This window comes from Sapajus apella, unplaced genomic scaffold, assembly GCF_009761245.1.
Source record: "Sapajus apella isolate SASKATOON/1434 unplaced genomic scaffold, GSC_monkey_1.0 scaffold2, whole genome shotgun sequence".
Taxonomy (NCBI): domain Eukaryota; kingdom Metazoa; phylum Chordata; class Mammalia; order Primates; family Cebidae; genus Sapajus; species Sapajus apella.
Window position 1 is genome coordinate 21,052,734 of NW_022436942.1, and position 27,115 is coordinate 21,079,848.

At 39.1% G+C, this 27,115-nt stretch overlaps 2 protein-coding genes across 2 annotated transcripts; both read right to left on the bottom strand.

Moving 5' to 3' along the window:
* Positions 1-397: 397 nt before the first annotated feature.
* Positions 398-1,327, bottom strand: LOC116556730 (olfactory receptor 2AP1). The gene has a single exon (XM_032286058.1). It carries the CDS (start codon positions 1,325-1,327, stop codon positions 398-400), a length of 930 nt encoding a protein of 309 aa, XP_032141949.1.
* A 21,907-nt stretch (positions 1,328-23,234) lies between these two features.
* LOC116556735 (olfactory receptor 6C4) lies at positions 23,235-24,407 on the bottom strand. The gene has a single exon (XM_032286072.1). It carries the CDS (start codon positions 24,317-24,319, stop codon positions 23,390-23,392), a length of 930 nt encoding a protein of 309 aa, XP_032141963.1. The 5' UTR covers positions 24,320-24,407; the 3' UTR covers positions 23,235-23,389.
* Positions 24,408-27,115: the final 2,708 nt, after the last annotated feature.

The window sequence follows — 27,115 nt, forward strand, 5'->3', positions numbered from 1 at the left end:
CTTTTTCAGACTCCTTTTGTTTTGATTGAAATTAATAATGGTAACATTCACTCAGTCTCCTTGGATTGAAATTTTGTTCTCCTACTCACAATATTCCTTCTACCAATATTTCTTTCTCTATCCCCTCTGAAAACATTTATTTTCTCTCTAACTTAGGTTGAGTTATTCAACTGAGTAACTAAATGGAATAAAACCATATTCATTTCACTATTAACACTTAATAGGTTGTAATTTATTTCCAAGTCTCTCTCAATGAACTGAAATTAACCTCTTTATTGAGTACTTAGTAACCAGCAGAGAGCTTAGTACATAGCAGGGACTCATTAATGAAGTCTTAAATTTTTTTTTTCATCTCTCTTTTTTTCATACCTAGTCCCACAGATATTTCTTCAATTCTTTAAAGATTCACAACCTTTTTGACTATATCCTTAAAGGCTTGTTTTACCTGTTGGTTCCTTAGGGTGTAAATAAAGGGGTTCAACAAAGGAGCAACTGAAGTAATAAGTAGAGCTACTCCCTTGTTGAATGTGTCCCCTTCTTTTGCAGAGGGATTAATGTACATAAACATGCAGCTTCCATAAGAGAGGGAGATGACAGTCATGTGGGAAGAGCAAGTGGAAAAGGCTTTTGTCCTTTGCTGGGCAGAGGGGAGCTTCAGAATAGTCTTGATAATGAATGTATATGAGAGAATCACTAGCACCAGAGTGACCACCAGGGTCACAGATGCCACAAGAACGACAACCTTCTCTATAAGGCTTGTGTCTGAACATGAGAGTTCCAGAAGAGGCTCATAGTCACAGAAATAATGATTCAGTCTGTTGGATGGACAAAAGTCCTGCTGACTCATCAGGGTGATTGGTGGTATAATAGCCATTAACCCACCCAGCCAAGAGCAGAAAATCAGCTGGGTGCAGACTCTGTTGCTCATGATGGTGGTATAATGCAGAGGTTTGCAGATGGCCACATAGCGGTCATAGGACATGGCAGCCAGAAGGTAAAACTCTGTGGCCCCAAGGAATATGGCAAAAAAATACTGAGTGAAGCAGCCAGCAAAACTGATACTCCTGTTCCCTGTTGTGATGCTAATCAGGACCCTGGGAATGAAGATGTTTGTGAAGGAAATTTCCAAGAAAGAGAAGTTCCAGAGAAAGAAATACATGGGAGTCTGAAGGTGGGAGTCCAGCAAGGTGAGGATGAGGATAGTCAGATTTCCAAAGATGCTGAGTAAATACGCAAGGAAAAGAAAGGTGAAAACTGCCACCTGGAGTTCAGGGACGTCTGTTAGACCCAGAAGGATGAACTCAGTTAATATAGTTTTATTTTTCATTGTTGAAAAAATTTTTAGTCTCAAAGTGAAAAAGAGAGTAGTAATCAAAGGTGAGAAAGGAAGAGGGGCTCTGAAATGAACAGATAAAGTCTGACAAGACCAAAATGAAATGGATGATGTACTTCTCCTCTGATGACATGGTCCAGACCAGCGGCCCATTTGAATGGCGTTGGATCCTTTCCAGTCCCATTCACCCTATGGAGGAAAGTTCTTGTTATTATTTTTCCACATTATACCCTCCCTAGTGCTCACATGAAACAAATGTCTGTCTCACAGATGATGTTTAAAAAGTTGTGAAATAAGTTAATAAAAGAATGCCTCCAGCTGGTACCTCCTTCCAGAATAGTTATGAATTTCTTTCTCCCAGCATTAACTTTATTTCTCATTGACTCCATTCATTGCCATACTTCCTTTGTGTGCCTAACCCTTCTCAGAATTGTTGTTTTTCTTATTCTTCCCTACTTTTTTTAAAAAAAGTATATAAATATAGCAATTTCTCATTTTTCTTCTGGTTCAGCTTCCTTAATTCCCTTGATGCCAAAAAAAGTGCCACTTCTTTCCAGTGGACCCTCCAACTTCTTAGCCTATGTCTGTCTGTTAGATTTAAAGATCTGTGTATTAGCATTATGCTATTTTGTCCTTTGAAACATTCACCATTTCTAGGGGTGAGTAAATATTAGATTAGAATACTTACACAAACACATTTAGAATCTTTAGATCTAGAATTTTGCTTTCCTGTAAGTACAGGGAGATTCTATTACATTCCAATGAAATTTTAGGATCTTAAGAATATTTAAGCAAAAGCTTTTAAACTAGGGATCCAGTAATCCCTAGATTCGATTTACTATGTCTGTGAATCCATTAAATTATGTGTAAAACATTTTGTGTATGTGAGCATATGAATTTTATGGAGAAAGTGTATAAAACTATGATTCAGGATTTTCTGGGAGATTCCATATTTGAGGACTTCATGGGTGTTTCAAGTTTCTACTTATTGTGAGCTCATGCAGTTACAGAGTCACATTACTGGGGAGTGCCCTTATTGATTTATTTAATATTTCTTTGTAGTTATGTTTTATAAATGTTTTTAAGGCAGCAGATTTAAAGCATTTTTGATTAAAATTCATTCTAAATTATATATATTTTAATAAGCACATATATATCTCACTTAAAAGTTTTATAGAGCATTCCTTACTACGTATAGTATATATATATATATATATATTTCTGTTTTTTTTTTTTTTTTTTTTATGCAGGGTCTGACTCTGTCACCCAAGCTGGAGTGCAGTGGCATGATCATGGCTCACTACAGCCTTGACCTCCTGGGCTCAAGCGATACTCCTAACCCAGCCTTCTGAATAGCTGGGACCACAGGCATGCACTACCATGCCCAGTTAATTTTTTTGTAAATTTTCTGTGAAGACAGAGTCTTGCTATGTTGCCCAGGCTGGTCTTGAACTCTTGGGCTCTCCTCTCGTCCTCTCAAAGTCATCCTCTCGCTTTGACCTCTCAAAGTGCTGAGATTACAGATGTGAGCCACTGTACCTGGCCCATGTGATAAAATCTGATATTTTCTATTTAATTTTTTAAAATGCTCATTGCAGCCCACTAACTAAACTGATTTTATAACTTCCTTGTGGGTTGCAGTCAACAGTTGAAATCAGGGATCAAGGTAAGTTACTGTAAATAACTTTGGGAACAAACTTTAAATATACAGATGAGAAAAGAGGGTCCAGGGGAGTTAGCTTGGAGATGGGTTGGTGGTGCTGGGGGTGGTGGCTAGAGATCATTAGCTGCAGATGCCCTTCCTCTCCTGGCTACTAACCTGGAGTCTTCAGGAAGTGGTTGAATATTCACATCTGTATCAGTTTCAGGCTTTACAACTCCAGAGAAGTAAAATCAATGAAGCTACAAATAGGTAACATACTTCCTTACTTGACTATCCAAATGACTTGTGAGATTGTCATCCTAAATATTCTTGGTGGTAAATTAAAATTTTAAGGCAACATAATTACAAAATAGTATGAGATTTATTGCATTTTGTTTTTACCTTTTCTGCCACCAAGTTCTATACTACATTTCATAGAAATACATGAAACTCCAAACTTCTCTTTGTAGGTAAGAAGTAGTCTTCTGCTGCTCCTATTTCTTATCATTTCAGTGGGGATTTGCTGATCTCCAGTGTTCAACTAATTAAACTGGAGCTGAATCAGAGTTTTTGGTGATCCTCTTTTTAAAGCATAGCCAATAACTAGGACATTAAAAGAAGGACTTTGAGGAGCAGAGTAGTCCTGAACTTTTCTGTTGTAGGAGAAATGAACTGATGATCTCAGAAGGCATAATATGCGCTCCCACTCCTACCCCAGATTAAACTTCACCCAGAATGACACAGGTTATATCTGCTCTATTGAGAGCATGCACTGGGGATCAATTGAGTGAAGAAACACAAGTTGCATGGGGGATCCTCACCTGGAACAGGCTAATGAATGTCAAGTTGTGAATAACTTTGGGAACAAACTTTAAATATACAGCTGAGAGAAGAGGGTCCAGGGAGACTATCTTGGAGATTTGTTGTTGTTGGTGGGGGAGGTAGCCAGAGAGCATCAGCTACAGAGAATAAGAGTTTGGAGTCATTATCGTTTTCTTTCACAGGTGGATGGTCATAGCTGGACTTGGCTATGGACAAACAGATTAGGTGGAACCATGTGGAGGCCCTAAAAAACGACACTGTTTTCTTTTTAACTTTTATATTAGGTTTAGGGGCACATGTGCAGGTTTGTTATATAGGTAGACTTGTGTCATGAAGGTTTGGTGTACAGATTATTTCATCACCCAGGTACTAAGCATAGTACCCAATAGTTATTTTTTTCTGATCCTCTTCTTCCTCTTATTCTCTTCCCTCAAACAGGCCCCAGTGTCTGTTGTTCCCCTCTTTGTGTCCATTTGTTCTTGTTTAGCTCCCACTTATAAGTGAGAACATGTGGTATTTGTTTTTCTGTTCCTGCATTAATTTGCTAATTGGCTTCCAGCTCCATTCATATTTCTGCAGAGGACATGATCTTGTTTTTTGAAGGTGTGTGGTATTCCATGATAAATATGTACCATGTTTTCTTTATCCAGTCTACTATTGCTGGACCTTTGGGTTGATTCATGCCTTTGCTATTGTGACTAGTGCTGCAATGAACATAGATATGGTTTTGCTGTGTCTCCACCCAAATCTCATCTTGAATTGTAGCTCCCATAATTCCCTTATGTTGTGGGAGGGAGCCAATGGGATAATTGAATGGGGGAGCAGTTTCCCTCATCATACTGTTCTCATGGTAGTGAATAAGTCTCATAGGATCTGATGGTTTTATAAGGGGAAACTCCTTTTGCTTGACTATCAGTCTCTTCTCCACCATGTGAGATGTGCCTTTTCCCTTCTATCATGATTGTGAAACCTCTTCTGCCACATGGAACTGTGAGTCCATTAAACCTCTTTCTTTTGTAAATTGCCCAGTCTTGAGTATGTTTTTATCAGTAGTGTGAAAAGACTAATACAGTAAATTGGTACCAGGAGTGGGGTGCTGTGAAAAGATACTCAAACATGTGGAAGCAACTTTGAAACTGGGTAACAGGCAGAGGTTAAACAGTTTGGAGGGCTGACCAGACAGGAAAATGTTGGAAAGTTTGGAACTTCCTAGAGACTTATTGAATAACTTTGGCCAAAATGCTGGTAGCAATATGGGGAATAAAGTCCAGGCTGAGGTGATCTCAGATGGAAATGAGGAACTGGAGCAAAGGTGACTCTTGTTATGTTTTAGTAAACAGACTGACAGCATTTTCCCCCTGCCCTAGAGACTTGTGGAACTTTGAACTTGAGATGATTTAGGGTATCTGTCAGAAGAAATTTCTAAGCAGCAAAGCATTCAAGAGGTAACATGGGTGCTGTTAAAGGCATTCAGTTTTTTTTTTTTTTTTTTTTTTTTTGAGACGGAGTTTCGCTCTTGTTACCCAGGCTGGAGTGCAATGGCGCGATCTCGGCTCACCGCAACCTCCGCCTCCTGGGTTCAGGCAATTCTCCTGCCTCAGCCTCCTGAGCAGCTGGGACTACAGGCACGCGCCACCATGCCCAGCTAATTTTTTGTATTTTTAGAAGAGACGGGGTTTCACCATGTTGACCAGGATGGTCTTGATCTCTTGACCTCGTGATCCACCCGCCTCGGCCTCCCAAAGTGCTGGGATTACAGGCTTGAGCCACCGCGCCCGGCCAAGGCATTCAGTTTTATAAGAGAAGTAGAGCATAAAAGTTTGGAAAATTTTCAGCCTGATGATATGACAGAAAAGAAAATCCCATTTTTCTGAGGAGAAATTCAAGCTGGCTGCAGAAATTTGCAGAAGTAACAAGGAGCCAAATGTTCATCCCCAAGACAATGGGGAAAATGTCTCCAGGGCATGTTAGAGGTCTTCACGGTAGCCCCTCTCCTCACAGGCCAGGAGGCCTAGAAGGAAAAAATGGTTTTGTGGGTCAGGACTGGGGTTCCTGTGCTGTGTGCAGTCTAGGTACTTGGTGCCTTGCATCTCAGCTGCTCCAGCCTTGGCTGAAAGGGTGCCAATCTTAAAGCTCATACCATGGCTTCAGAGGATGTAAGACCCAAGCCTTGGCAGCTTCCACTTGATGTTGAGCCTGTGGGAGCACAGAAGTCAAGAATTGGGGTTTGGGAACCTCTACTTAGATTTCAGAGGATATATGGAAATGCTTGGATGCCCAGGCAGAAGTTTGCTGTAGGAGTGGGTACCTCATGGAGAGTCTCTGGTAGGGCAATGTAGAAGGGAAATGTGGGTTGAAGCCCCCAGTCAGAGTCCCTACTGGGGCACTGCCTAGGGGAGCTATGAGAAGAGGGCCACTGTCCTCCAGATCCCAGAATGGTAGATCCACCAACAGCTTGCACTATACACCTGGAAAAGCCACAGACACTCACTGCCAGATCATGAAAGCAGCTGGGAGGGAGGCTGTACCTGCAACACCACGAGTAGAGCTGCCCAGACCATGGAAACCTACCTCTTACATCAGTGTGACCTGGATGTGAGATAGGGAGTCAAAGGAGATCATTTTCGAGCTTTAAGATTTGATTGCCCCTCTGGATTTTGAACTTGCATGGGGCCTGTAGTTCCTTTGTTTTGGCCATTTTTTTCCATTTGGAATGAGTGTATTTACCCCATGCCTGTATCCTTATTGTATCTAGGAAGCAACTAACTTACTTTTGATTTTACAGGCTCATAGGCAGAAGGGACTTATCTTATCTTAGATGTGACTTTGGACGGTTGGACTTTCGAGGTAATGCTAAAATGAGTTAAGACTTTAGGGGACTGTTGGGAAGGCATGACTGGTTTTGAAATGTGAGGACATAAGATTTGAGAGGGGCCAGGGACAGAATGATATGATTTGGGTGTGCCACCACCCATATCTCATCTTGAATTGTGTCTCCCATAATTCCCTCATTTTGTGGGAGAGTCCCAGTGGGAGACAGTTGAATCATGGGAGCAGTTTCTCCCATACTGTTCTTTTAGTGAATAAGCCTAATAAGTTCTGATGGTTTTATAAGGGGAAACCCCTTTCACTTGGCTCTTATTCTCTTCTCTTTTCTGCGGCCATGTGAGACATGACTTTCACCTTTTGCCATGCTTGTGAGGCCTCCCCAGCCACGTGGAACTGTGAGTCTATTAAACCTCTTTATTTGTAAATTGCCCAGTCTTTGGTGTGTCTTTATCAGCAGCATGAAAATGGACTAAAACAAACATATACTTACATAAGTCTTTATGGAAGAATAATTTATATTCCTGTATTAGTGTGTTCTCACACTGCTACAAAGAAATACCTGAGACTGGGTAATTTAAAAAGAAAAGAAGATTAATTGGTGTATAGGTCTGCAGGCTGTACCAGAAGCACATTGGCTTCTGCTTCTGGAGAGACCTCAGGGAACTTACAATCATGGTGGAAGGTAAAGGAGAAGCAAGCATGTCTTACATAGCCAGAGCAGGAGCAAGAGAGAGAGAGGGGTGAGAGGTGATGCATACTTTAAAATAACCACATTTGCAAGAACTCATTATCATGATGACAACACTGAGGGGGGAAGGTTGTAAAACCATGAGAAACCATCCCCATAATCCAATAATCTCCCATCAAGGCCCTCCTCCAGCATTGGGAATTACATTTCAACATGAGATTCAGGTGGGGGCACAGATCCAAACTGTATACTTCTTCATATAGCCCCACCCAAATCTCATGTCTTCTAACATTTTTATATTTATTTATTTATTTTTTATTGTACTTTAGATTCTGGGGTACATGTGCAGAACATGCAGGATTATTGCATAGGTACACACATGGCAATGTGATTTGCTGCCTCCATCCCCCTGTCACCTACATCTGGCATTTCTCCCCATGTTATCCCTCCCTGACCTTCCCACCCCTGTGCTGTCCCTCCTTTAGCCCCCCTCAATACGCCCCAGTGTGTGATGCTCCCCTCCCTGTGTCCATGCGTTCTCATTGTTCAACACTAGCCTGTGAGTGAGAACATGCAGTGTTTGATTTTCTGTTCTTGTGTCAGTTTGCTGAGAATGATGGTTTCCAGATTCATCCATGTCCCTACAAAGGACACAAACTCATAATTTTTTATGGCTGCATAGTATTCCATGGTGTATATGCACCAGATTTTCCTTGTCTAGTCTATCATCAATGGGCATTTGGGTTGGTTCCATGTCTTTGCTATTGTAAACAGTGCTGCAATGAACATAACTGTGCATGTGTCTTTGTAATAGAATGATTTATAATCCTTTGGGTGTATACCCAGTAATGGGACTGTTGGGTCAAATGGAATTTCTCTTTCTAGGTCCTTGAGGAAGGGCCACACTGTCTTCCACATTGGTTGAACTAGTTTACACTCCCATCAACAGTGTAAAAGTGTTCCTGTCTCTCTACATCCTTTCCAGCATCTGTTGTCTCCAGATGTTTTAATGATCGCCATTCTAACTGGCGTGAGATGGTATCTCAATGTGGTTTTGATTTGCATTTCTCTAATAATCAGTGATGATGAGCATTTTTTCATATGTTTTTTGGCCTCATATATGTCTTCTTTTGTAACATGTCTGTTCATATCCTTTGCCCACTTTTGGATGGGTTTGTTTTTTCTTGTAAATCTATTTTAGTTTTTTGTAGATTCTGGATATTAGCCCTTTGTCAGATGGGTAGATTGCAAAAATTTTTTCCCATTCTATTGGTTGCCAGTTCACTCTAATGATTGTTTCTTTTGCTGTGCAGAAGCTCTGGAGTTTAATTAGATCACATTTGTCTATTTTGGCTTTTGTTGCCAATGCTTTTGGTGTTTTGGTCATGAAGTCCTTGCCTATGCCTATGTGCTGAATGGTTTTCCCTAAGTGTTCTTCTAGGGTTTTTATGGCGTTAGGTCTTATGTTTAAGTCTTTAATCCATCTGGAGTTAATTTTAGTGTAAGGTGTCAGGAAGAGGTCCAGTTTCTGCTTTCTGTGCACTGCTAGCCAGTTTTCCCAAAACCATTTATTAAACAGGGAATCCTTTCCCCAATGCTTGTTTTTGTCAGGTTTGTCAAAGATGTCAGGTTTGTAGATGTGTGGCGTTGCCTACAGGTCCTCCGTTCTGTTCTATTGGTCTATATCTCTGTTTTGGTACCAGTACCATGCTGTTTTGATTACTGTAGCCTTGTAGTATAGTTTGAAATCAGGTAGTGTGATGCCTCCAGCTTTGTTCTTTTTGTTTAGGATTGTATTGGCTATGGGGGCTATCTTTTGGTTCCATATGAAGTTTCAGGTGGTTATTTCCAGTTCTGTGAAGAAGGTCATTAGTAACTTGATGGGGATAGCATTGAATCTATAAATTACTTTTGGCAGTATGGCCAGTTTCACGATATCGATTCTTCTAAACCATGGGCATGGAATGTTTCTCCATCTGTTTGTGTCCTCTCTTATTTCCTTGAGCAGTGGTTTGTAGTTCTCCTTGAAGAGGTACTTTATATCCTTAGTTGTATTCCTAGGTATTTTATTCTCTTTGTAGCAATTGTGAATGGGAGTTTGCTCATGGTTTGGCTCTCTGTTAGTCTGTTATTGGTGTATAGAAATGCTTGTGATTTTTGCACATTGATTTTGTATCCTGAGACTTTGCTGAAGTTGCTTTATCAGTTTAAGGAGATTTTGGGCTGAGTTGATAGGGTCTTCTAAATATATAATCATATCATCTGCAAATAGAGACAATTTGACTTCCTCTTTACCTATTTGAATACCCTTTATTTTTTTTTCTTGCCTAATTGCTCTGGCTAGAACTTCCAATACTATACTGAATAGGAGTGGTGAGAGAGGGCATCCTTATCTAGTGCTGGATTTCAAAGGGAATGCTTCCAGTTTTTGCCCACTCAGTGTGATATTGGCTGTAGGTTTGTCATAAATAGCTTTTGTTGTTTTGAGACATTTTCCTTCAATACCTAGTTTATTGAGAGTTTTTAGCATATAGCACTGTTGAATTTTGTCGAAGGCCTTCTCTGCATCTATTGAGGTACTCATGTGGTTTTTGTCTTTGGTTCTGTTTATGTGGTAGATTACATTTATAGACTTGTGTATGTTGAACCAGTCTTGCATCCCTGGAATGAAGTCTATTTGATCATGATGGATAAGCTTTTTGATGTGCTGTTCCAATTGGTTTGCCAGTATTTTATTGAAGATTTTTGCATCGATGTTCATCATGGATATTGGCCTGAAGTTTTCTTTCTTTGCTGAGTCTCTGCCGGGCTTTGGTATCAGCATGATGTTGGTCTCATAAAATGATTTGGGAAGGATTCTTTGTTTTTGTATTGTTTTGAATAGTTTCAGAAGGAATGGTACCACCTCCTCTTTGTACATCTGGTAGAAATCAGCTGCGAACCCATCTGGACCTGGACTTTTTTTGGTTGGCAGGCTATTAATTGCTGCCTCAACTTCAGCCCTTGTTATTGGACTATTCAAGGTGTCAACTTCTTCCTGGTTTAGGCTTGGGAGGATGCAAGTGTCCAGGAATTTATCTATTTCTTCCAGTTTTACAGGTTTATATGCATAAAGTTGTTTGTAGTAATCTCTGATTGTAGTTTGTATTTCTGTGGAATCAGTGGTGATATCCCCTTTATTGTTTTCTATTGCATCTATTTGATTCTTCTCCCTTTTCTTCTTTATTATTCTGGCTAGTGGTCTGTCTGTTTTGTTGATCTTTTTAAAAAACCAGCTCCTGGATTTATTGATTTTTTTGAAGCGTTTTTTTTTGTGTTCCTCCCTCCTTCAGTTTTGCTTTGATCTTAGTTATTTCTTGTCTTCTGCTAGGTTTTGAGTTTTTTTAATCTTCCTCCTCTATCTCTTTCAATTTTGATGATAGGGTATCGATTTTAGATCTTTCCTCACTTCTCATGTGGGCATTTATTGCTATAAATTTCCCTCTAGACACTGCTTTAAATGTGTCCCAGAGATTCTGGTAGATTGTGTCTTTGTTCTCATTGGTTTCAAAGAACATCTTTATTTCTGCCTTCATTTCATTGTTTATCCAGTTGACATTCAGGAGGTCTCCTTTATGAGGTGTCTCTTTGGGTATATGGGGGTCAGGGAGCTGCTTGAGGAGACAGTCTGTACCTTATAGGAGCTGAAGTGCTGTGCTGGGAGCTCTGTTGTTCTGTGCAGAGCTGCTGGGCAGGTACTTTTAAGTCTGCTGCAGTGGAACTCATAACTGCCTCTTTTCCCAGGTGCTCTGTCTTAGGAAGGTTGACTTCATTTATAAGTTCCTGTTGTGCTGCTGCCTTTTTTCATAGATACCCTACCCTGCACAGAGTAGTCTAGTCACAATCTACCAGCAGAGGTGTTGCTGAGCTGCTGCAGGCTCTGCCTAGCTGCTGTGTGAACTGCCTTGGTAGTGGCAGACTGCCTTGGTAGTGGTGGTCGCCCTTCCCCCACTGCGCTGGACTGTCCTGGGTCCAGTTGCACTTGCTGTGCAACTTGCAATCCAGAGCATTTCATATTGCTTGTTTTGTGGGGGTGGTAACTGTGGAGCCAGATTGCCTGGCTCCCTCTTTGCCCCCTCCCTTTCAGTTGAATGGGCAGCTCTGTCTCCCAGGCATTCCAGGTGCCAGTTGAAATGCTCGCCCAGATTTGTGTGAGTTTCTGTGCACCAACCCAGCACTCACTGAAACCACCATGCTGAAAACTCGTGGCACTTTTTGGCCTGGGAATCTCCTGGTCTGTGGGCAGTGAAAATTTGTTTGGAAATGCGGTGGGCACTCACCCTCTGCATTGTTCTTGCTGGGAACTGCACTCTGGAGCTGTTCCTATTTGGCCATCTTGGATCCTCTTCTGTCTTCTCATGATCATATTTAAAAAATATAATAATGCCTTCCCAATAGTCTCCTGAAGTTTTAATTCATTTCATCATTAACTCAAAAGTCCACAGGCCAAAGTCTCATCTGAGACAAGGCTAGTCAACTCTACTTATGAACCTGTAAAATAAAAAATGAGTTAATTACTTCCAAGATACAATTGATATGTGGGTATTGGGCAAATACTTCTATTCCAAAAGGGAGAAATCAGCCAAAAGAAAGGGGCTGCAGGCTCCCATGCAAGTCTGAAACCCAGCAAGGCAGTCATTAACCTTTAAAGCTCCAAAATAATTTCCTTTTATTCCATATGACACATCCAGGAAATACTGATGAAAGGGGTGGGCTGTCAAGACCTTGGGCAGCTCCACCCATGTGGTTTTGTAGGGGTCAACCTCTGTGCCTGCTTTCATGGGCTGGTGTTGGGTGCTTGTGGGTTTTCCAGGTGCATGGTGCAAATCGTTGGTGACCCTACCATTTTGGGATCTGGAGGATGGTGGCTAACTTCTCACAGATGCAGTGCTCAAGTGGGAACTCTGTATGGGGGCTCCAACCCCATGATTTTCCTCCACTGACTTAGTAGAGGTTCTCCATGAGGGCTCTACCCCTGAAGCAGGCTTCTGCTTGGATATCTAGGCTTTTCTATACATCCTCTGGAATAGAGATGAAGGTTTCCAAGCCTCAGCTTTTGTGTTCTGTGCACCTGTGGGCTTAACACCACGTGAAAGCTACCAAGATTATGTCTTGCACTTCTGAAGCAACAGCCTAAGTACGTGGCCCACTTTGAACCATGGCTGGAGTTGCCATGGCTGTGATGCAGGTAGCAGTGTCCTGAGGTTGTGCAGGGCAGTGGCTGCCTCATAGGTCTCTGAAATACCTATGAGGCCTTTTCCCTATTGTGTTGGCTATCAGCACTTGCATTTCTTTTAGTTTTGCAATTTTTGTAGCCCCACTTGAATTCATCCCCTGAAAATGGGCTTTTCTTGTCCACCACATAACCAGGCTGCAATTTAAAAAAATCTTTACTCTCTGCTTCCTCTTTAAATGTAAGTTCCAATTTCATATTATTTATTTGCCTCATACACATGAACATAGATTGTTAGAAGCAGCCAGGTCGCATTTCAGCGGGGCATCTGTAATCCCAGCACTTTGGGAGGCAAAGGTGGTGAATCTCTTGAGGCAAGGAGTTCAAGATCAGCCTGGCCAACCTAGCAAAACCCCATCTCTACTTAAAAAAAAAAAAATTAGCTAGTTCTGGTGCCTGTAATTTCAGCTACTCGGGAGGCTGAGACATGAGAATGGCTCCAACCAAGGAGGCAGAAGTTGCAGTGAGTCAAGATTGGGCTAATTCACTCCACCCATTAATCTGTTGATGAATGCTTTGGTTGATTCCATCTCTTGGCTATTGTAAACAGTGCTGCAATAAACAAGGGACTGGAGATATATCTTTAACATACTGATTTCCTTTCCTTTGAATATATACCCAATAGTGGGTTTTCTGGATTATATAGTAGTTGAATTTTCAGTTTTTTGTACCTCCATACTGTTTTCCATAATGGCTGTACTAATTTATATTCCCACCAACAACGTGCAAGGGATTTCTTTCTTTCTTTTTTTTTAAATTTTTTTAGATGGAGTCTTACTCCATCACCCATGCTGGAGTACAGTGGTGTGATCTTGGCTTACTGCAACTTCCACCTCCTGAGTTCAAGCAATTCTCCTGCCTCAGGATCCTGAGTAGCTGGGATTACAAATGCATACTACTGTGTCCAGTTAATTTTTGTATTTTTAGTAGAGATGGGGTTTCACCATGTTGGCCAGGCGGGTCTCAAACTCCTGACCTCAGGTGTTACTCTCCTGCCTCAGCCTCTCAAAGTCCTGGGATTACAGGTATGAGCCACCATGCCCAGTTTAAAGAATTCCTTTTATCCGCATTTTTGCCAACACTTTTAATTTATCTGTCTTTTTTGTTTTTTTGAGACAGAGTCTTACACTGTCACCCAGGCTGGAGTGCAATGGTGCAGTCTTGGTTCACTGCTACCTCCGCCTACCGGGTTCAAGCAATTCTCCTGCCCCAGCCTCCCGAGTAGCTGGGATTACTGGAGCCCACTACCACTCCTGGCTAAGTTTTTGTATTTTTAGTAGAGACAGGGTTTCACTATGTTGGCCAGGCTGGTCTTGAACCCCTGACCCTTGTGATTTGCCCACGTTGGCCTCTCAAAATGTTGGGATTACAGGCGTGAGCCACCACATCTGGCTTTATCTATCTTATGATAATAGCCATTCTGGCAGAATTGAGGTGATATTGTGATTTGGTTTCTCTTTTCTTTATGATTAGTGATGTTGAACATTTTTTCATATGTTTGTTGGACATTTGCAAATCTTTTTTGAAAAATGTCTATTGAAGGTTTTTGCCTATTTTAAAATCAGATTATTTGCTTTCTTGCTATTCAGTTGTTTGAGTTGCTTATATATTTTGCATATTAACCTCTCATCAGATAAATATTACAAATATTTTTTCCTATCCTGTAGATTGTCTCTTCACTCTGTCGATTGTTTCTTTAGCTATGTGGAAGCTTTTTAGTTTGATATAATCCCATTTGTGTATTTTTGCTTTAGTTGCCTGTGCTTTTATTGTCATAGCCAAGAAATCACTGCCCAGATCAATGTTATGGAGCTTTCCCTGTTTTCTCCTAGTAGTTTCATAGTTTGGATCTTACATTTAAGTTTTGATTCTATTATGAATTGATTTTTGTATATGCTGTTAGATAAGGGTGTACTTTAATTCTTCCATATGTGAATATCCAGTTTTTTCAACATTACTTAAAAATTGTCCTTTCCATAGGGAGGGGAGCATCATACACTGGGATCTGTTGAGGGGGTAGAGGGGAAGGACGGGGGTAGGGAGGTTGGGGAGGGATTGCATGGGGAGAAGTGCCAGATATAGGTGACGGGGCAATGGAGGCAGCAAACCACATTGCCATATATGTACCTATACAACAATCCTACATGTTCTGCTGTTTTGCACATGTGCCCCAGAACCTAAAGTGCAATAAAAATGAAACAAAACCGTTCTTTCTTCATTGTATGTTCTTGGCACCTTTGTTGAAAATCAATTGGCTGTAAATGTGTAGATTTATTTCTGGGCTCTGTATTCTGTTTCATTGGTTTATGTGTCTGTATTCATGCCTGTACCATGCTGTTTTTGGTTATCATAGCTTTGCAGTATATTTTGAGTCAGGTGGTGAGATGCCACCTGCTTTGTTCAATTTGCTGAAGATTGCTTTGGCTGTTTGGGGTCTTTTGTGGTTCCATATAAAATTTAAGAGTTTTTTTTTCAATATTCATTCATGATAAAAACGTCTCAACAAACCAGGTATAGAAGAAAAGTACCTCAACACAATAAAGGCTATATATGACAAACTCACAGCTAACATTATGCTCAATAAGGAAAAATTAAAAGCTTTCAACATTTTCCTACTTATTATGATATTAGCTGTGGGGTTGTCCTACATGACCTTAATTAATTAATTAATTAATATTCTGAATTCTTTTTAAAAATTATTGTACTATTATACTTTAAGTTCTGGGGTACATGTGCAGAACATGCAGGTTTGTTGCATAAATATACATGTGCCATGGTGGTTTGCTGCATCCATTACCCCTTGATCTACATTAGGTATTTTTCCTAATACTATCCCTCCCGTAGCCCCCTACCTCCCAACAGGCCTGGTGTGCAATGTTCCCCTGTCTGTGTTCATGTGTTCTAATTGTTCAACACCCACTTATGAGTGAGAAAGTGCGGTGCTTGGTTTTCTGTTCTTGTGTCGGTTTGTTGAGAATGATGGTTTCCACCTTCATTCATGTTCCTGCAAGGGCATGAACCCATACTTTTTTATGGCTGCATGGTATTCCATGGTGTATATGTGCCACATTGTCTTTATCTAGTCTATCATTGATGGGCATTTGGGTTGGTTCCAAGTCTTTGTTATTGTGAATAGTGCCACAAGAAACATACAGGTGTGTGTCTTTATAATAGAATAATTTATAATTCTTTGGGTATATACCCAGTAATGGGATTGCTGGGTCAAATGGTATTTCTAGTTCTAGGTCCTTGAGGAATCGCCACACTGTCTTCCACAATAGTTGAACTAATTTGCGCTCTCACCAACAGTGTAAAGGTGTTCCTATTTTTCCACATCCTCTCCAGCATCTGTTATCTCCTGACCATTTAATGATCACCATTCTAACTGGTGTGAGATGATATCTCAATGTGGTTTTGATTTGGATTTCTCTAATGACCGGGGATGATGAACTTTTTTTCATATGTTTGTTGGCTGCATACATGTTTTCTTTTGAGAAGTGTCTGTTCATATCCTTCACCCACTTTTTGATGGGGTTGTTTGTTTTTTCTCTTGTAAATTTGTTTAAGTTCCTTGTTGATTCTGGATATTAGCCAGGTGAGTAGATTGCAAAGTTTTTCTCCCATTCTGTTAGTTGCTGGTTCACTCTAACGATAGTTTCTTTTGCTGTGCAGAAGCTATTTAGTTTAATTAGATCCCATTTGTCTATTTTGGCTTGCATTGCCATTGCTTTTGATGTTTAGTCATGAAGTCCTTGCCCATGCCTGTGTTCTGAATGGTACTGACTAGGTTTTCTTCTAGGGTTTTTATGGTGTTAGGTCTTATGTTTAAATCTTAATCCATCTGGAGTTAATTTTTGTATAAGTTGTAAGGAAGAGATCCAGTTTGAGCTTTCTGCATATGGCTAGCCAGTTTCTCCAACACCATTTATTAAACAGGGAATCCTTTCCCCATTGCTTGTTTTTGTCAAGTTTGTCAAAGATTAGATGGTTGTAGATGTGTGGCATTACTTCTGAGGCCTCTATTCTGTTCCATTTCTCTATATGTCTGTTTTAGTACCAGTACCATGTTGTTTTTATTACTGTAGCCTTTTAGTATAGTTTGAAGTCAGGTAGTGTGATGCCTCCAGCTTTTTTTTTTTTTTTCTTTTGCTCTGGATTGTCTTTGCTATGTGGGCTCTCTTTTGGTTCCATATGAAATTTAAGATGAGGCTTTTTTTTCCCCCAATTCTGTAAAGAAAGTCAGTGGTAGCTTGATGGGGATAGTATTGCATCTATAAATTATTTTGGGCAGTATGGGCATTTTCATGATATTGATTCTTCCTATTCATGAGCATGGAATGTTTTTCCATCTGTTTGTGTCTTCTCTTATTTCCTGAGCAGAGGTTTGTTGTTCTCCTTGAAGAGGTCCTTCACATCCCTTGTTAGTTGTATTTATAGGTATTTTATTCTCTTTGTAGCAATTGTGAATGGGAGTTCACTCATGATTTGGCTCTCTGTCTGTTATTGGTGTATAGGAATGCTTGTAATTTTTGCACATTGATTTTGTATCCCAAGAGTTTGCTGAAGTCGCTTATCAGCTTAAGGAGATTTTGGACTGAGACTGTGGGGTCTTCTAAATATACAATCATGTCATCTGTAAATAGAGACAATTTGACTTTCTCTTTTCCTAATGGAATAAGCTTTATTTCTTTTTCTTGCCTGATTGCCCAGGACAGAATTTCCAATACTGTATTGAATAGGAGTGGTGAGAGAGGACATTCTTGTCTTGTGCTGATTTTCAAAGGGAATGCTTCCAGTTTTTGCCCATTCAGTATGATATTGGCTGTGGGTTTGTCATAAATAGCTCTTATTATTTTGAGATACATTCCATCAATACCTAGTTTGTTAAGAGTTTTTTTTTTTTTTTAGCATAAATGGTTGTTGAATTTTGTTGAAGGCCTTCTCTGCATCTATTGAGATAATCATGTGGTTTTTGTCTTTGGTTCTGTTTATGTTATGGATTATGTTTATAAATTTGCATATGTTAAAACAGCCTTAAATCCCAGGGATGAAGCTCACTTGATCATGATAGATAAGCTTTTTGATATGCTGTTGGATTCGGTTTGTTAGTATTTTATTGAGGATTTTTGCATTGATGTTCATCATCGATATTGAAATTTTCTTTTCTAGTTGTATCTCTGCCAGGTTTTGGTATCAAAATGATGTTGGTCTCATACAATGAGTTAGGGAGGAATCCCTCTTTTTGTATTGTTTGGAGTAGTTTCAGAAGGAATGGTACCAACTCCTCTTTGTACTTCTGGTAGACTTTGGCTGTGAACCCATCTCGTCCTGGATTTTTTTTGGTTGGTAGGCTATTAATTGCTGTCTCAACTTTAGACCTTGTTATTAATCTATTCAGGAATTCTACTTCTTCCTAGTTTAGTCTTGGGAGGGTGTACATCTCCAGGAATTTATCCATTTCTTCTAGATTTTCTGGTTTATTTACATATTGGTGTTTATAGTATTCTCTGATGGTAGTTTGTATTTCTGTGGAATCGGTGGTGATATCCCCTTTATCATGTTTTATTGCATCTATTTGATTCTTCTCTCTTTTCTTATTTGTTAGTCTGGCTAACCAAGTCTGGTCTATCTATTTTGTTGATCTTTTCAAAACACCAGCTCCTGGATTCATTGATTTTGTGAAGGGTTTTTTGTGTCTTGATCTTCTTTAATTCTGCTCTGATCTTAGTTATTTCTTGTCTTCTTGTAGCTTTTAAAGTTGTTTGTTCTTGCTCCTCTAGTTCTTTTAATCGTGACATTAGGGTGTTGATTTTAGATCTTTCCTCTTTTCTCTTCTGGCCATTTAGTGCTATAAATTTTCCTCTACTCACTGCTTTAAATATGTCCCAGAGATTCTGGTATATTGTGTATTTTTTCTCTTTGGTTTCAAAGAACATCTTATATCTGCCCTCATTTCATTATTTATCCATTATTCATTCAGGAGCAGATTGTTCAGTTTTCATGTAGTTGTGCAGTTTTGAGTGAGTTTCTTAATCCTGAGTTCTAATTTGATTTCACTGTGATCTGAGAGACTGTTTCATTGTGTTGAGGTATGTTCCTTCTGTACTGAATTTGTTTAGGGCTTTTATCAAGTGATGTTGAATTTTATCAAATGCTTTTTCTGCATCTATTGAGATGATCATGTGGTTTTTATACTTCATTCTCTTAATGCAGTGTATCACATTTATTGATTTGCATATGTTGAACAATCCTTGTGTCCCTGGAATGAATCTCGCTTCATCATGAGGAATGATCTTTTTAATATGCTGGTTGGATTTGTTTTTCTGGTATTTTGTTGAGAATCTTTTTCATCTATGTTCATCAGGATATTTTCATTTGATTTTCTGTTTTTAATGTTCTTATTGTGTTTTGATATCAAGGTAATGCTGACATCCTAAAATGAGTTTGGAAGAATTTTCTTCTTTGAAATTTTTTTGGAAGGGCTTGAGAAGGAATGGTGTTAATTATTCTTTAAATGTTTGGTAGAAAACAGCACTGAAGCTATCAGGTCCTGAGCTTTTCTTTAATGGGAGGCTTTTTGTTGCTCATTAAATTGCTTTACTCATTGTTTATCTGTTCAGATTTTCTATTTATTTCTAAATAAGTCTTGGTATTTTGTATGTTTTAAGGAATTTATTTGTTTCTTCTGGGTTATTCAATTTATTGATGTATATTTGTTCAAAATAGTCTCATAATTATTTATATGTTGTGGTATTGAATGTTTCCTTTTTCATTTCTGATTTAATTTATTTGAGTCTTCTCTTTTTTCTTAGTTATTCTAACTAAGGGTTTGTTGATTTTGTTGGAGCTTGTAGTTATTCTAAGTGAAGTAATACGGAGTGGGAAGTTAAAAACTGGGGTCAGTTGAGGGGAAATAGGGGAGGGACGGTGAGGGGTGGGGAGTTGGGGAGAGATAGCAACGGGAGAGATGCCATATGTAGGTGATGGGGAGGAAGGCAGCAAATCACACTGCCACGTGTGTACCTATGCAACAATCTTGCATGTTCTTCACATGTACCCCAAAACCTAAAATGCAATAAAATAAATACAGGTTAAAAAAAAACCTTGTATGTTCTCACTTATAAGTGGGAACTAAGCTATGAGCATACAAAAGCATACAGAGTGGTATAATGAACTTTAGAGTCTCAGAAGGGGATGGGAGGGGGCTAGAGATAAAAATTACACTACTTGGGTGACAGGTGCACTCAAATATCAGAATTCACCACTATTTTATTTATTGATGTAACAAAAGGCCACTTGTACTCCAAGTGATTCTTGTGTTTCAGCCTCTTAAGTGGCTGGAATTATAGGCATGCAATTTCTGTTTTTTTTTCCTTTCTTTTTTTTTTTTTTTTGATTGGTGCAAAAGTAATTGCGGTTTTTGCCATTATTTTAGTGGCAAAAACCGCAATTACTTTTGCATCAATGCAATAGTAGAGATGGGGTTTCACGGTGTTGGCCAGGCTTTTCTTGAATTCCTGACCTCATGTGATCTGCCTGCCTCAGCCTCCCAAAGAGTTGGGATTAGAGGTATGAGCCACTGTACCTGGCTGAAACATAAAAATTAAAAAAATTATATTTTATACAAAAATTAGCCAGTGTGCTGGTAGATGGCTGTAATCCCAGCTACTCAGAAGGCTGAGGCAGGAGAATTGCTTGAAACTGGGAGGCAGAGGTTGCAGTGAGCCGAGACCACGCCATTGCACTCCAGCCTGGGTGACAGAGTGAGAATCCGTCTCAAAAAAAAAATTATATTTTATTCGTGTTCCATTTCATACTCTTTGCAAGAAATGACACTGGAAGAGTACCTCTTTAGAGTTGTAATCCATACATCCACAAGCTCTGGCAGCTTTAAAGAGAGGCAATGGAAGAATGAATGCCCAAATGTAGCAGATTGGCTCTTATTCATTTTCATAATCTCCTCACCCTAGCACTGGTATATTGCTCTGAGAATATTAGGCAGCTAAAGTTGTTTCTTTTAATTCTAGTCCACATTGGTAACATGAGGAATAAAACTCGCCGTTTTATATATTTAGATACTGAACATTCTGGTAGCTCAGCACCAGACTCTGGGAAGTCATTGCTTTTGCTTATCTGTGACTTGGATTACATTCCAAGTATGTATTAACATAAAGCCAGACTAGATGAACAGCTTCAGAAGAATATGACTTGCTTTTTTTTGACAAGCTCATTTAGAAGGTGATTCATTCTTTTCCATATTCATTTCCAAGTGCTTATATAAAGAAGGCTGGGTGAAGTCTTGCCTAGTGGTCTTAAACATTAACTGATACAAAGTACCTTCCTTCCTTGTCTCAGCATATTAATACATCCTCTCTCTCCCATAGATATCTAGGGCAATGAAGTTGATGCTAGCCCAGTCCTTATAACCTGCTGCCAAGTATTTTGATGGCTTTATTTAAAGTGTAGGTAAGACCTTTGCTGACTCAGCTACCCAGCATGCAGCTGGATGTATGGAAAGTAGAAATACGCTGGCCTTGTGCAGATGCATTTCAAGTAGAATGGCCAACATTTCTACAGTCTCTGTTATATTAAACCAATCAATTTAATACCTTCTTTCTAGTTAACCTCTGGTTCCTTGAAAAAGATATTGTTTATAATTATCAGATAGTTATAATAGGGATCATTTATTAAACACAGTAAATACTGGCAATCTTAATGCTTTACATTTATTTTCTCACTGAATGCTCAAAACTATAAGTTCGACATTAATATTATAAACATTTTAGAGTTGCCATAGGTGAGCCTTAGGGAGATCAAGAAAGTATCCCCAGGTAACTTTGGTAGAAAGTTGAAAATCTGAGATTTGAACTAAAGCCTGTGTTTTAAGCCACTATATGACATTGTTCCCGCTGTACCATAGATTTTGGTAGATATGTGGATGTAGGGGAACTTAATGATTTAGATGTGGCTGTTCAAGAACATATCTCTACCAATTGAAATGTAGTGCAATAATTTTGGAATATATTTAATATTATCACTAATCTCTAGCTAGCAACCAAAGAAAACCAGATATTCGAAAAGGCAACAGCTTTACATAAAATACTTTTTTCAGAAATATTATACATTCTCCAGTACTTTCTGTGGTTTTGAGAATTTGCTCTCATAATCAGTTCAATCCAACTTGTTCCTTAAATGCTTGAGAAGTACCTCATTCTACTCAACATATTACCACGTATAAAGCATGTGAAAAATACCAGATTATGTTCCACTTGTACCCCAAATACTAACAAAGCTCCTGCAATGTGTTAGGATGTTATTAAACTGTGTACAAGTGCTCAGATTAAAAAAAAATCCTTACTTCCATTGAAGTTGGACACTACCACTACTTATTCAAATTCAAGTTGTCATTGCCTTCAATCCGTGTGTAAAGTTTCTGGTAGGTAGTCTATTTCTAGTTGCTTTTCAAGACTCAGAATTTGGAACATTCTAGACATAAAATTGCAATGACACTTTATATTTGTTTCACTTTATAAAAAGTTCATCCATAGTTTATGTTAAAAATAAAAGCAAAAATTTGGGGGAAAGTTAAAGAAGTAGAGCCAGATAACAGAATTTTCTTTTGTAATATCTAATAAAATGAAACAAAAAGATGAAAATAAAATCACAATAGGAAGAAAAAAATCACCAGAAACTGTCAAAGACAGAGAAAACAGATGTCATGCCATTAACTCAAAATATGTCATCTAAGAAAAGAAACAATAGATTTTGTCTAGGAGAATGAAAGCCTTCTAAACTTGCCTCTAGAAACCTCTTTTAACCATAAACTAGAAAAATGGACATATAAGTTGACAAAAATCTTAAGAATTTTTCTCCTCATTTGGAGAAAAGTAGACTAAATGTACATATTCTTTCTTTCATTTTCCTCTTAGGAAAGGATGGAAGTTACCTTGTTTATATGTGAAATATAAATGAAAAAAGGGAGGAGAATCAAAATTGTTCACTCCTTGATGGAAACATAGTTTCCAGGGATCCATGCTGAAGAGCAATGTCAATACTACATTCTCCTCAGAACAATTCTCAAAACTTTTCTTGACTCATGAAACCCCACTAACTCAGTAGTTGTATTTACATACTTTTATGATCTGGCTCCCTTTTTCACTCTAAATTCTTATCCTCCTACTCTTCTAAATAAGCAGTATGTCTTGCTTCTTAAATGTTAAGTAATTTTTGGAAAACAAAACTAATTCTTTCTCACTTTTTTTTTTTTTTTTTTTGAGACAGAGTCTCACTCTGTCACCAAGGCTGGAGTGCAATGGTGTGCTCTTGGCTCACCACAACCTCCGCCCCCTGGGTTCAAGCTATTCTCCTGCCTAAGCCTCCCAAGTAGCTGGGATTACAGGTGCGCACCACCACACCCAGCTAATTTTTGTATTTTTAAGTAGAGACAGGGTTTCACCATATTGGTCAGGCTGGTCTCGAACCCCTGACCTCGTGATCTGCCTGCCTCAGCCTCCCAAAGTGCTGGGATTACAGGCATGAGCCACCGTGCCAGGCTAGAACTAATTCTTTCTAATTGTTCCTTTTTGGATCTCCATTAACTCTTCTCTAATAACAGTTAAAATGTTACTTTGTTTTTTATAAATTTGTATATCTTTCTTCATTCCAGACTATAGTTTTCTTGAAATTAAGACATACTTTTCCTATTTTTATCCTCAAGGGCCAATTTAGCACTTGAAATATAGACACTCAATGCATATTTATTAAGTGAAAATATATATTTTTATTAATGTGTAACCTCCTTTTTTAAAGTTTCACAATCTTTTTGACTGAGTCCTTGAAAGCTTGTTTCACTTGCTGATTTCTTAAAGTATATATGAAGGGATTCAACAAGGGGGTAACCGAAGTAATGAGTACAGCTATTCCTTTGTTGAAAGCACCTCCTTCTTTTGCAGAAGGATTAATATACATAAACATGCAGCTGCCGTAAGAGAGGGAGATGACAATCATGTGGGAGGAGCAAGTGGAAAAGGCCTTTGTCCTTTGCTGGGCAGAAGGGATCCTCAGAATAGTCCTGATAATGTATGTGTATGACAGTGTCACCAGCACCAGAGTAACCACAAGAGTCACAACAGCCAAGAGGATGACCGTCAATTCTAAGAAGCTTGTGTCTGAGCAGGCAAGCTCCATGAGAGGCCCATAGTCACAGTAATAGTGATTCAGAATATTGGAGGCACAGAAATCTACCTGGCTCATCAGGATGATTGGTGGTAAGATTGCTAGGAATCCCCCCAGCCAGGAGCAGAACACTAGTTGTATGCAGACTCTGCTGCTCATAATAGTCAGGTAATGCAAGGGTTTGCAGATGGCCACATAACGATCATAGGACATGGAGGCCAGGAGGTAAAACTCTGTAGCTCCAAGAAATATAGCAAAAAAATACTGAGTCAAGCAGCCAGCAAAGCTGATGACTCTATTTCCTGTTGTCATGCTGGTCAGAAATCTGGGAATAAAAATGGATGTGAAGGAAATTTCTAAGAAGGAGAAATTCCGGAGGAAGAAATACATGGGGGTCTGGAGGTGGGGATCTAGTAAAGTGAGGGTGATAATAGTCAGATTTCCTAGGACACTTAGCATGTAGGTGAGGAACAGAAAGATGAATATCGTCACTTGGAGTTCGGGTTGATTTGTAAGGCCCAGTAGAATAAACTCACCAAACATGGTTCTGTTTTTCATTGTTGACCTTCAGAAAACCTAAAGGGAAAAAGTGAGAATGATGAAAATGGAAGAATTTCTTAGGGCAGGAGTGATAAAGCTTATTTTAATGAACAGAATCAGATCATACATTACTCACCATTCAGATGGCCCAAACCAGTGTCCCATTGGATGGCACTTGGCTCCATGCAAGCCCCATATCTTTTGTGTAAGTAACCTTTTTCATTTCTCAAGTTGACCTGTTCCTGGGCACTTACGAAAATTTATTAGGCTGGGCGCAGTGGCTCATGTCTGTAACCCCAGCAATTTGGTAGGGTGAGGTAGGCAGATCACCTGAGGTTGGAAGTTAGAGACCAGCCTGACCACATGGAGAAACCCTGTCTCTACTAAAAATACAAAAATTAGCTGGGCATGGTGGTGCATGCCTGTAATCCCAGCTACTCAGGAGGCTGAGGATGGAGAATCGCTTGAACCCGGGAGGCAGAGGTTGCAGTGAGCTGAGATCACGCCATTGCACTCCAGCCTGGACAACAAGAGTGAAACTCAGTCTCCAAAGAAAAGAGAAATTTATTATAGAATAACTATTCTTCCAGAAAAAGAGAAGTTTTTGAACCTATTGCTTCCTTTCAAAATGTTTATAAAATCTTCACATTTAAAGCACTTTCTCCTGACTCTATTATAAGCTCTCCTACTTCTGTGGTTTTGGCACACATCTGTCTATCTCATTCTGTTTTCTGTGCTTTCCTGTTTCTTTCTTTCCTTTCTCTGTGCTATTTGATGCTTCACTGGATATCTGCTGTAGATCCTTATCTCCATTACTGTCCAAATCTCTGACATCCTTGTTTCAGAAACAAGTAGGAATTTCCCTATACAGGCAATGCTGAAGATAATATCATTTTATATTGTGAGCCTTTTCCTCTGCATGAACAAGGCTTAAGCATCAATATGTTATATTAATTAACATTTTATTATAGGTTTCTGTGCCACATTCAGAGTCATCCAGGCATTGATTTGAGATATATCTCTGAGAAGAGAAATTTTAAGATCTCTGTAAGCAGCACTATGGAATGAATTTTGCTCAGGTTTAGAGTCCTCAATGGCAACTAAAGATGACAGTTTATTACCCAAACTCTCCTGTTTTGTATTCTTGTCTTACAGAAGCCAGAAAAAGTTTTTGACAATAAGAGTTCTTTGTAAATAAATTGGTAATTCTCAGGGAAGGGAAATTTGGTGGTAGTATTCTGAGTGCATCTTTAGATTTTTCTGATTAAGAGGGAAATATGATATAAAAGGGTCCCTTTAATTTACATGCAGTGGATTAGAAAAATTGTATTATTACAATCATTCTTGTCAGCCTTCCCATCTTCCCATACAGTTTTTGGAGGTCCTAGATGATGTTAAACATTGACCTGGGTCTCCTGCAGCCCTCTTCCTTGTTTGTACTAACCTGTAGTCTTTAGCAAGTACTGCATTTTCTTCCAGATTTTCACAGTTGATTCATTTCATAATCCATATTTATAGAATGATAAAATCAATGACTTTAAAAACATATGATGCTCATACCTTTGACAATCTGAATGACTGTAGTGAACTATTTACCTTGTTGTACCTAAGAGGTAAATAAAAGATGAGATGTGCCATGTGGAGCTTTGAGTAGCATAAACTTCAACATGTTTTCCATTGGCTTCCATCCACATTCTACTTTTCTCTTAATGGAAGTATCCAAGCTTGTGGAACTTAACTGGGAAAAAGAGCATATTATTTTCCATTCTAAGAATCCAATCCAGAATCAAATCGTAGTTCTTGAGAGACACAGACCTTCAAATGTATAATAATAAAAGAAAAAAAAAAGCCTATAGCGGTTATTCAATCAGAAGAAAATACTTTGAGAGACTGCAAATTCCTTAAAATTTATGTTCTAAGAGAGATTATGTTGAAGTTCTTAGATGGGAGGGTATGGGCATCTTTGCAGTTTCCGTGTTAGCTAGAGGAACACAGGTTTTATCTGCTCTTTTTAGAGCAGGCACATGGGATCAATTTCCTGAAGAAGCTAAAGAAGCCCTGTGGACCAAAGTTCAAAAGAGGCTAATGAACCTCAGTTGTTGGCAATTTTGAGAACAAACTGTAAACATATGTCTGAGAAGAGAGGCTCTAGAGAGACCATTGAGATAAAAGTTCCATTAGAGAATCTGCCACAGCCATGAAGTTTGTGGGGAAATGTAGAGCAATGGAGGGACACTCCCTGGGGGTGGGTGTGCCTGGTCTTGTCATTGTTCCTATTGTCTCTCTTTCAATAACCCATTGTGGCCAGTGCTCAAACATGATATAAATGAATGACACTTCACAGTAAATCACCATAGCCTGAACGCTGTGGTATCCTTCATTAATCTCCCATGTCTAAACTACCAAATTACTGACCACATTCAACCAACAGCTGGAAAACAGTTTGCTATTTACATATTTTGCTAATATGTTAAATTCAATGCATAGTTCAAACAGCCTCTCACAAGCAATTAGCCTTCACTTTTGAATGAAATATACTTTCACTTACTTCCCCTTCTCCATGGGATATCTCAACAGGTCTGCCAGCACACGGTCTTTGCAGGCAAGATCTTAACCACATTCAGTTTTTTCCAGGAACACACACATTGCTAATAACAAACCCTTGAAAATGTGGAAGCAGCTTTAAAAGTCAATACTGAGCAGCTGAAAGAATTTGGAGGATTAGGCTAGAAAAAGCCTATAATCTGGTGGGGGCCTAGAATACAAGAAGGCTATGGAAAATTTGGAACTTCCTGGAGATTGGTTAAGTGGTTA